The sequence below is a fragment of the Salvia hispanica genome, chromosome 4, assembly GCF_023119035.1.
Source record: "Salvia hispanica cultivar TCC Black 2014 chromosome 4, UniMelb_Shisp_WGS_1.0, whole genome shotgun sequence".
NCBI lineage: Eukaryota > Viridiplantae > Streptophyta > Magnoliopsida > Lamiales > Lamiaceae > Salvia > Salvia hispanica.
The window spans coordinates 43,815,760-43,826,836 of record NC_062968.1 but is presented as its reverse complement, the minus strand read 5'-3'; the positions used below and the strand labels follow the sequence as shown (position 1 = coordinate 43,826,836).

At 30.1% G+C, this 11,077-nt stretch overlaps 1 protein-coding gene across 1 annotated transcript; it reads right to left on the bottom strand.

Annotated features, from left to right (window-relative positions):
* Nucleotides 1-1,265: 1,265 nt before the first annotated feature.
* On the bottom strand, nucleotides 1,266-3,925 carry LOC125185617 (fructokinase-2-like). Its single transcript, XM_048082174.1, has 4 exons — nucleotides 3,416-3,925; nucleotides 1,904-2,236; nucleotides 1,703-1,819; nucleotides 1,266-1,623 (listed from the first exon to the last, which is right to left on the bottom strand). Exons 1-4 carry the CDS (start codon nucleotides 3,815-3,817, stop codon nucleotides 1,489-1,491), a joined length of 987 nt encoding a protein of 328 aa, XP_047938131.1. The 5' UTR covers nucleotides 3,818-3,925; the 3' UTR covers nucleotides 1,266-1,488.
* Nucleotides 3,926-11,077: the final 7,152 nt, after the last annotated feature.

The window sequence follows — 11,077 nt, the reverse complement described above, 5'->3', positions numbered from 1 at the left end:
AGAGCAAATCTTACATGGAAGTTTTGTTTTGTACTATTAGTCCATGCATTAGTACTACTAGTATTTTCTCGTGCAGCTGTTAGAACAATCTTCAACTTCGTTTTTGCAACTGGGGAAAACTAACCTTCAGATCCGAGCAAAATTAATATCGTTGAGACGGAACAATGAAACTAACGAGCTTATTTGATATAGCATTAAGGCCATGTTTGGTTGACGGGAAAGTAAAGTTGGCAAGGAAAATGATTCCTAGGAAAATGAATCCCGGGAATATGATTCCTAGTAACTTTACTTTCCTGTGTTTGGAAAATATCAAGATTTTAAATTTATATTTAATTTAAACACCAAACTAAAATTATACTTATTATTTTTTATTTATAAAAAAGAATAATAATATAAAATTCTTAATAAACTATTAATTACAAATAATAATAATTATATTATTATATTTATTATTACATAGTTTAAATATGGATTATCTATCATAATATAAAATAATACATATAATTATAGTTTGAAATATTATACTCATTTATTATTATAATAATAATAATAATAATTAGTATTATAATTATAATATTTGAGGATGTTACAAGTGAATAAATTTAATAAATGAAAATTACACTATAACTTTATTGATTAATTATTAATTTATAAAAATAATAATAATTATTTATCATACTATAACTTTATTGATTAATTATTAATTTATAAAAATAATAATAATTATTTATCATACGATTTATATTATATAATTATATTTTAATTATTTTATAAATTATTAATTATTATTATGAATTATTATAAAATAAGTTATAATTATGATAAATTTAATCATAGTTATTTATTTTCTAAAATATATGTAAGAATCCTAAAACTGGGAAAAAGAATAACTAAGAAAAGCTAGGATTCAGAATCCTGGAAAATTGTACTAACTTTCCTTGTTCTCGGATTCTGATTACTTTCCCAGTTTGATTAAAAACTGAAACAAACACAAGAATTTAAAATTTAAGGAATCAGATTACTTTTCCAGACAGAATCCTGGCAACCAAACATGCCCTAAATGATTTAGTAAGCTGTTGTTCATATAATCACTTGACTTGTATAGTTTCTGATTTGGTGATGTTTGGTTTATATATTTGATGACTTTTTTCATGTTTTTCCTTTAATTAGATATAGTGATGGTCAGTTAATGTTTTTTTGTAATCAAAGAAATGGTTGAGTAAACATCAAACGATGAATGATGCACATTGTTTAGGTGAAAGTAATTCGCATAAAAATGTATGTGCTGCCACTTTTATTTTTTATGAAACTAGTAACTCACAATTTAGAAATGCCTCAGCAGCATTTGTGTGAAATCATTGAAATATAAACTCAAGAAAAAATACAGAGAAATGCAAAAGAGAAAGAAAAAAAAAGGGTTCATAGTTAAACCAATTTCAAAACTCTTAATAAACCAAAATGAAACTGTAATATACTCAAACGGTGTGCCTATTTTGCTCCGGTTTTGAGAAGTTGAAGCACGGCGGCAGGGGTAGGCAGAGCAGGGATGGCGCCCTTCTGGGTCGTGGTTATGGCGCCGCAGGCACAGGCGTATTTCAACACTTCCTTCAACTTGGCCTCATCCTACACGAGGGAAGAAAAGCTTTTATAGTCGTACAATCGTACATGCATAAGATGGAATTCATAGTAGCGCGGATTTTACCTGGATGATGGAAAGGTCATCAACAATCTTCGCGAGGAGGGCTCCCACGAAAGAATCACCTGCCCCGGTGGTGTCAACTGCGTGCACACCATAGCCGGCCACATGTCCTTTGAAGTTCTAAATTCCAACAAACGACAACACACATTTTAGGTCAGATGATTCCACTCGCGCCATTGATTTTCTAATTGAATGGTAGCCTACCTTGCCATAGTAATTGCATCCCTTTTCGCCGAGTGTGACCAAGAGGAGCTTCAAGTTGGGGTGCCACAAGGACATTGCAGTTTCATCATCAACCTTGCTGCTCCCGGTGAGGAATTCGAGCTCGTTGTCGCTGACCTTGATCAGGTCCGCCTTGTTCCAGATGCTCAAGATCTGCTCCTTGGCGTACTCGGGAGACGGCCACAGGGGAAGGCGGAGGTTGGGATCATATGACAGCAATGCCCCAGCTTTCTTAGCCTCATCCATGGCCTTCATGTGGGCTGATCTACATGGCTCCACAATCAAGCTGATTGATCCATAGTGGAAAATCTTGCCCTGCCCTCAACAAATAATTAGTACTACAATTAATTAGCCATTGCATCAATAAATGACTTGTAAATCAAATTGTGCTAGAATTAGGCGGCCTAATTGCTGGAATATAGCACCACTCCCCACATTTTTTTCCTATACTATTTCCCTTTCTATGCAAGGACAAATGCTTCACCAATATTCTGATGTCCCATATATATGTAGATTCCAGAAAAATTACAAATGAAGTCGGTGCTTATCTATATCATTGGAATCAGATTTTTTCAGATTTCAACAAAGCACAGATGAAGACAAATTAGTAGTAGTTCCTTATTTTCTTGTTCCAATTTTGTGGGTGAGAAAGAGCTATCCTAATCACATTACTCTACATATTGTTACTCGTATCCATCGTAGTACATTTCTTTTTGCAGATAAATCAGATCGAGGTCAGAAGATTAAGCTAATTTCATTTACAAAACTAAGTACTAGTAGTCGTAGATTTTTATTTTGTACTTTAAATGAAAAAATATTTGTCCCTGAAATATAGATATATTTGAAATGGAATTAGTTTTAATACAAAATTGGTAAAGTAAGAGAAGAAAAAAGTGAGTTAGTGAAAAATGAATCTCATCTTACTATAGAAAAATTTATTTTTTTCTAAACAAGAAAGCATCTATTTTTAAGCAACAGACTAAAAAGAATGAATATCTATTTTTAGGGGACAACGAGAGTAGGGCTGTTCGATTTGCAAGATTGTATCTCGAGATTATATATGTGATGTGCTTGGTTCATAAGATATCTCAATCCATAATTATGTGATAGTTATCATGACTAATTCCATCTAAATAAAATAATCTAACGTCTTAATTTTAAATTATATCTTAATATTATCTTATCTAAACCACAGTGCTAAATTGACACCTAAATAAATTTCACCGCATAGCAAATGAAAATGATCTCGTATCGGCAACCAATTGTGGGCCCAGATTCAATGTCAATAGCTAATCCAACCAATTATGAAACAATTAGGTAATATTTCGAGTCAAAATTATACTCCACAGCAAAGGAAAATCTGATGCGCGTGAGATTCACCCAACCGCCATTTTCAATCAAATTCAAATTCAGCAAACAAAAATTGCTCAATTAATCCAAACAATAATGACGATCCAATAAATCAGATGATGATGAGATTGAGATTCAACTCACAGATTTAATGAGATTGAGATTCAACTCCTCCGGCTTGAGGAGCATGTCAGCGCTGGGATTCCTGTAAAACATAAACTCACGCTCTCCGTCGTTGCGAAGCGTCACGAAGGCGAGGGCGGTGCGCGCGCCCTTGTCGAAATTGATCCCCTCGGCGCACACGTTGTTCTCCTTCAGGATTCCGGCGAGCATTTGCCCGAACTCATCATCGCCGAGCTTTCCGACGAACGCCGCCTTCCCGCCTAGCCTGCTGATCGCGATCGCGACGTTCGCCGGAGCGCCGCCAGCCGCCTTCAGGAACCCCGGCGCCTCCGCCAGCGACACGCCGGAAACCGTCGGAACGAAATCGATCAGCATCTCGCCGAAGCTCACCACCAGCCCCTGCCCCACACCTGAATTCGCCATTGCTGATTTGATCTCAATCGAGAGAAAGGGGGAAACTATATAGGTATGTAACTGTGTGTAATTGCACGTTGGAGTGTGTGGATTTAAGAGAGGAAATGAGATTGGGAGAAAGTGAAAGTGAGGAGAGTTTATATAGGGATGGATGGTGGTTGGAGGAATTTTTAGTGTTAAGTTGGTTTGGATAAGAAAAAAACATGATTATTTATTGTTGAATTTATTTAATTTAATTATGGTTGTTAATTGATTGGGTGGCGAAAATGATGGTTAATCCACTAATTAATTAAAATAATGGCATGCCAATTCGGAGGGTGATTATTTAATTGGCTTGTGTTGCACGTAAAGGGTGGAAAGCCACAACAACTTATTTTTCCTATTCCTTTTTATGACTGAAGAAAAATTTATTCATTATGAATTGAGTCAGACTTATTTGTTTTATCCACTTAATTAAATTATATGTTTCTCTTCTGGATAATTGGTTGGATTGGGATACAACGATATAATTATGAGTTTTAGTATACCTGTATTTCCGTTTTTGAAAACATTATTTTATTATCGTTATTCTTATCCAGTTGATTGTTTATGATATGATTAGCAGGTTTATTTATAAAAAGGCCAGCGATAATTAATGTGTAATGATAAAACGTTAAAATTCAAACTATGATTTAGATGCTTAAAAAATATTAATAGATAAACAAAATAATAGTAATAAAAATGTGAATACAGTGTCTTGATGTTGTGCTGATAATGTGTTGACATTTTCTGTTGGTATCATTTTATCTTCTGTTGATATTTTTTAACAATCCAGTCAGAGAATTTAAATTTTATATTTTATCAATACCCAATGTATATATACATAAGCACTAATGTAAAATTTCGTTAAAAATTAAATAAATACTACATGTAAACGTTGATGTGAGCGTATTAATTTTTCTATACTTTATTTTTATTTTTATTTTCATTTTCTGTTTTATTTCATTATATCATATTTGAATGGTAAATAAAAATATCGTTTGTTACATCAAATAAGTTTGGATAAATGGGTAACTTGTTTCAGTAAAGTTTGGATTAGGTTAATTCATTTTCCCTGATTTATAGGATTAGCATTTAATTAACGAATGGAGTTTCGATTTGAAGATAATTGATTAAATATGGATTTCTTGTCGAACAGGTTAATTGTTGGCTTGAAAAGTTGGACTGAATTAATTAGTGTTTCCTACTATAATTTTAAGAGTTTAGGATTGAATTTTATCTATTTTGAATAGTTAACTTCGAATTTGCGGAAATTTGTATACATATTAGAGTGAACTGCCTAATTGGGCCCTATATTTGTATGCTCTCATTTTTGCGGTGCCTGAACAAAAATAATATCATCAGCGGTACCCGGACTTGTAGTTATGCACGTTTGAAGGTTTTTTGCACTTTTCAATACTTTTTCTGGACATTATAACCCTCAAAGGGGTGAGGGGCTAATTCGTCCATACAATATCTTTTTTTGTCCACAAGTCAGTTGTCTTTTCATCTGCATTTGGATTTGAGTGGATTTTGGACAAGTTTGAAATGATTTAATATCAATTCATGTTCAGAGGAAGTGTACGCCTATCTTTCTAAACACAATTGAAAAAAATGACCAACATTCCCATTCCTACCACTTCATTTTCGGGAGCTCAAAACACAGCTCCCCCCCCCTTCCACTTCACCCATTTCCACCGCCTATACCATTACAGGCTATAGCCATTTCACCCTCCCTATCAAGCCACACCCCGTTTCGTTTTCAAAGAGGAAAAGGAAGAAGATGACTGATATATAGTGAAAAGGGGAACAAGGTATTTCAAAGACATAATGACAAATCTTGGGAAATTAAGATGTTTGCGCAAGTTACAGCTTGTGGACAAAGAAAGATATTGTGCGGACGAATTAGCCCTTCACCCCTTCAAGGGTTATAATGTCCAGAAAAAGTATCGAAAAATACAAAAAACCTTCAAACGTGCATAACTACAAGTCCGGGTACCGCTGGTAATATTATTTTTGTTCAGATACCGCAAAAGTGAGAGCATAAAGTCTAGGACCCAATTAGACAGTTCACCCTATATATTATTCTATGCCCTTTTCTTCAATTATATCGATCGGGGTAAATTTGACAATTGATTTGCATACATGTAGCACACCAATAAGAATACTTATATTTATGTACAAATTGAAAATAAGACTTAGACATCCACGTGAATCATATGTAAATGAACAAATCATTCTTATTATTTAGCATTATAGTACCTACCAATTATAAGCCACTTGTATATAATCATAATGCAATAACGACAACCAATGGCCCAATAGGGTGGCAGAATTTCATCTCAGATTTAAAAATGTTTTGAATAGCAAGAGAGACTTTAGTTCGATGAATTTACAAAAGAATAGAATGACATGTTTTGGATCTTCAAATTGACATTTCCGATTTGATCAATTATTTTATCTTATTTTTATATTTGTTAGGCTAAGTGTATCTATTGATGGACCATAAATAATTTTATCGTGCTAATTTGTAAGCCCCTTAAAATATGAGACATCTCATAAGAGTTTAATGTTGCTTCCTATAACAAAATTTAAATTTGAAATGAGTTTTGAACAAAGATTTTATAAAAGGGACTTTAAATTTATATAAATTAGTCTTAACATGCAAACCACTTGCGCTAAGACAATGTTTACATTAATTTACTCAACATGTTTTATTTTAAAGCACCAACTGAATTGACATTTTTAAAGGCACTAGTTGAATTGATGTTTCCAAAAACGCCAATTAAATTAACTTTTTTTCATTTTTACAATAAATGGTAAGTAGGCCACGTAAAATACTAACTAATTTACAGTAATAACTAATAACTAATATCAATGTTGTATGTTAAAAATATCAACATAGAGACATAAATTTATCAATCTTCTTGTGTTGATAAACTTATGTCTTTGTGTTCATATTTAAATTTTACATGTTGTATTGATATAATTATGTCTTTGTGTTGATATTTTTAATACACGGAATTGAAAGTTATTAGTTATTACTGTAAATTAGTTAGCGCACTAGCGCAAATTTATCAATCTTCTTGTGCTGATAAATTTATGTCTTTGTGTTGACATTTTAAATTTACATGTTGTATTGATATAATTATGTCTCTGTGTTGATAATTTTAATGCACAATATTGAAAGTTATTAGTTATTACTGTAAATTAGTTAGCACACTAACGCAACCCTATATATATATATCTACATAGAGTCCTATTAACCACAAATACCCTTAAAGACCGAACTAGAGACCAAATTAGGGCCACTCATTTTTCTTAATCTTATGGTTATGATTGATTTACAATTAATTTAATATTTTATTAAATAAAAACATTTTTTTTTTAAATTTTTTTTATTTTTTATTTTAGTTTTTTTTATTTATTATTTATTTTTATTCGATAAAAACTTGCTGGAGTAAATAATGAACTATATTCACTACATAATGAACTAAATGAATGTATGTTATGAACTTATTACTTCATTCAGTCGTGCTATTACTTCATTCCGTTAGTTTATTACTTCATTTATTCATGCTATTACTTCATTCTATTAGTTTATTACTTCATTCCGTTAGTTTATTACTTCATTCAGTCATGCTATTACTTTATTCCATTAGTTTATTACTCCCTCCGTCCCATTAAAGATGACCCACTTTCCTTTTTGGTTTGTCCCAATTAAGATGACCCATTACTTAAAATAGAAACCCCTTTATCTCTACTTTATACCCTCTCTCTTACTTTACTCTCTCCATTTAACACACAAAATAAAGTTGCATAAAATCCCGTGCCGCCCAAGAAAGGGGTCATCTTCCTTGGGACGGAGGGAGTACTTCATAATGTGTTATGACATAATTATCTTTCAGTTGGATTTAGGGTTATTACTTCATTCCGTTAGTTTATTACTTCATTCAATCATGTTATTACTTCATTCCGTTAGTTTATTACTTCATTCAGTCATGTTATTGTTATGAGCTTATTACTTCATTCAGTCGTGCTATTAATTCATTCCGTTAGTTTATTACTTCATTTATTCATGCTATTACTTCATTCTGTTAGTTTATTACTTCATTCCGTTAGTTTATTACTTCATTCAGTCATGTTATTACTTCATTCCATTAGTTTATTACTTCATAATATGTTATGACATAATTATCTTTCAGTTGGGTTTAGGGTTATTACTTCATTCCGTTAGTTTATCACTTCATTCAATCATGTTATTACTTCATTCTATTAGTTTAGTACTTCATTCCGTTAGTTTATTACTTCATTCAGTTATGCTATTACTTCATTCCGTTAGTTTATTACTTCATTCAGTTATGTTATTACTTCATTTCATTAGTTTACTATTTCATTTCATTAGTTTATTACTTCATTTTATTATTTTATTACTTTATAATGTGTTATAACATAATTATCTTTCAGTTGAAGTAAATTTAGTATATAATGAATGCGAAAAATTACTTCATAACATACATTCATTTAGTTCATTATGTAGTGAATATAGTTCATTATTTACTCCAGCAAGTTTTTATCGAATAAAAAAAATTCTAAAAAAAAATTTAAAAAAAATTTTAAAAAATAAAATTATATATAAATTTTTTTTTTTAAAAAAAAATAAATTAAAAACATTTTTATTTAATAAAATATTAAATTATTTCTAAATTAATCATAATCATAAGATAAAGAAAAATGAGTGGCCCAAATTTGGTCTCTAGTTCGGTCTTTAAGAAGGGTTCGACATTGATCACAACTCTATATATATATATATATATATATATATATATATATATAGAGTCCCATTATCTACAAATCCACTCTTAAAGACCGAACCACCGAACCCTACCAAATTAGGGCTTTTAGATCTAGTTTTTTATGGATAAGATACAAAAATTTATAAATTATTTTCGCCTTCATCACGAGCCTATTTTAATTCATCCGAAGGTAAATAAGTCATACTAACATGTTATGAAGATTTAACTTCGTTCCAGAATATATTACTTCATTCTAGTAGGTTTTTACTTCATTCTAGTAGGTCTTTACTTCATTCCAGTAGGTTTTTACTTCATTCCTACGTAAATGTGGTTTCGCCGTCGCGTGCCGTTCTTTCTCTCTACAATATCTATCACCACCGCCATGGCGCTAATATGGTTTAATAAACACATGGAATAATGAAATAAATTATTGGAATGAAGTATGTGTAGAAGCATTTGAAGTCCTACTGGAATGAAGTAAAAATCTTATCCAATGAAGTAATAACGTTTCTGAATGAAGTAATAAGCTCACTTGAATAAATTGCATTTTTAAATGTTAATCAAGCAAAAACCCACGTCAATGAATTTGAATGAAGCATATGTTGAATCATTTCAAAACCTACTAGAAGCAAGTAAAAACATGTTATAGTTTCAAGGTATTACGTACAGAATGAAGTAATAAACCTATATAATGAAGTAAAATGACCTTGTAATGAAGCCGAAAAAAATTTTCACAGCAGCACATCTCATCAAAAAAACTAGATCTAATGGCCCAGATTTGGTCTCTAGTTCGGTCTTTTAAATTGGTTCGACATTGATCACAACTCATATATATATATATATATATATGATTGTGATCAATTGAGATTTTTTATGTTAATTGAGAAATGAGATGCAATATCGGCCACTCATTTTTATTAAATGAGTGGTCCAGATTTTTCCACATGGAAAATATCTTTAGATTAATTAATTATGAAAATGCAGAATGATAATATCATGGTAAATTTTATTCAATAAATGTTTTTTTTTTAATTTTTAATTTTAATTTTTTATTAATTTTTATTAATTTTTTTTTAATTTTTTTAAAATTTTTAAAAAATTTTTAAAATTTTTTAAATTTTTTTAAAATTATTTATTTATTTTTTTTAAATTTATTTTTAAAATTTTTTAATTTTTATTTTTCAACTATATATACAATTCATGTCAACTACACACATATAATGTCAACTATGTGTACAATCCATGTCAACTACATATACAATTCATGTTAACTACACAATATAATGTCAACTACATGTACAATTCATGTCAAATTGTATTTATAGAATAAAGTTGTTGACATTTGATGTGTAGTTGACATGAATTGTATATGTAGTTGAAAAAAAAAATTTTAAAAATTAAAAATAATAAAAAAACGAAATCTTTTTAAAAAATAAAAAATAAAAATAAAAATTTTAAAATATTTTAAAAATAAAAAAAAAAAATTAAAAAAATTAAAAAAAAAATTTAAAAAAAATTTAAAAAAATTAATAAAAAGAATTAATAAAATTACAATTATGCCCCTCTGTTGACATAAACTACATGCTGTTGACATTTCACAAATATTCTGGATGAGTGGCTGAGATTGTATCTCAATTCTCAATTAGATTGATAAATCTCAACCTAACAAGACCCTATATATATATATGGTTTTGATCTATGAAGATCAGATTTAAATACAGAAACGTAGAACAAAGTCATACGTAGGGCATTTTTAGGTCATAGTTAGTTTATTTTTCGGTCATGCTAACAAAGCATGACCTAAAATGATCTTAATATGATATAAACCCAAATCTTATAATATGACCTAAAACTACTTAATTATGACCTTCCGTATTTTTGGTTAATTATTGACCATTAGATCATCTAATCTTAGGGCCAAGATTTGGGCTGCATTTTTGGATTTAAATGCATTCTTATTTTGATCATCTCCCTATATTATATATATATATATATATATATATATATATAGATATAAGTGAGACTCATTTTCCACTAACTTATCGAACCAAGTTTTCTTGTTATTTTTTAAAACCCGTGCCGAAATCAAATAGGACTCCAATTGTGGGACGAAAGAAGTAATAAATAGTTAAAGAATAAAGAAGAAAAGATTTTGGAAAATAATAATAAATAATTAAAGTGGAGAAAGATAAAGTAAAAGAAAATAATGCAGAGAAAGTCTTCTCAACATTAATATCTCTATTACTTTACTTTTTCACCATTTTAATTATATTATTATTATTATTTTAAAAAAAAGTGCCGAAAATGAAACGCCTCTTTTAATATCATATGGAGGGAGTACTACATAAACATCGTATCATTGCCTTATCGACTTTTTTTGGCATACAAAATGTTGAATGCCGATATCTTCACTATATATCATTTTATCAGTGTATTTTGGTAACGTGGAATACTG

Excerpts from the sequence above, each read along its gene's own strand:
- LOC125185617 (XM_048082174.1), bottom strand. The coding sequence starts at position 3,817 with ATGGCGAATTCAGGTGTGGGGCAGGGGCTGGTGGTGAGCTTCGGCGAG. Across the intron at positions 2,237-3,415 it reads ATCTCAATCTCATTAAATCT|GGCAAGATTTTCCACTATGG; the intron begins GTGAGTTGAATC and ends TGTTGAGGGCAG. Across the intron at positions 1,624-1,702 it reads ATGACCTTTCCATCATCCAG|GATGAGGCCAAGTTGAAGGA; the intron begins GTAAAATCCGCG and ends TCCCTCGTGTAG.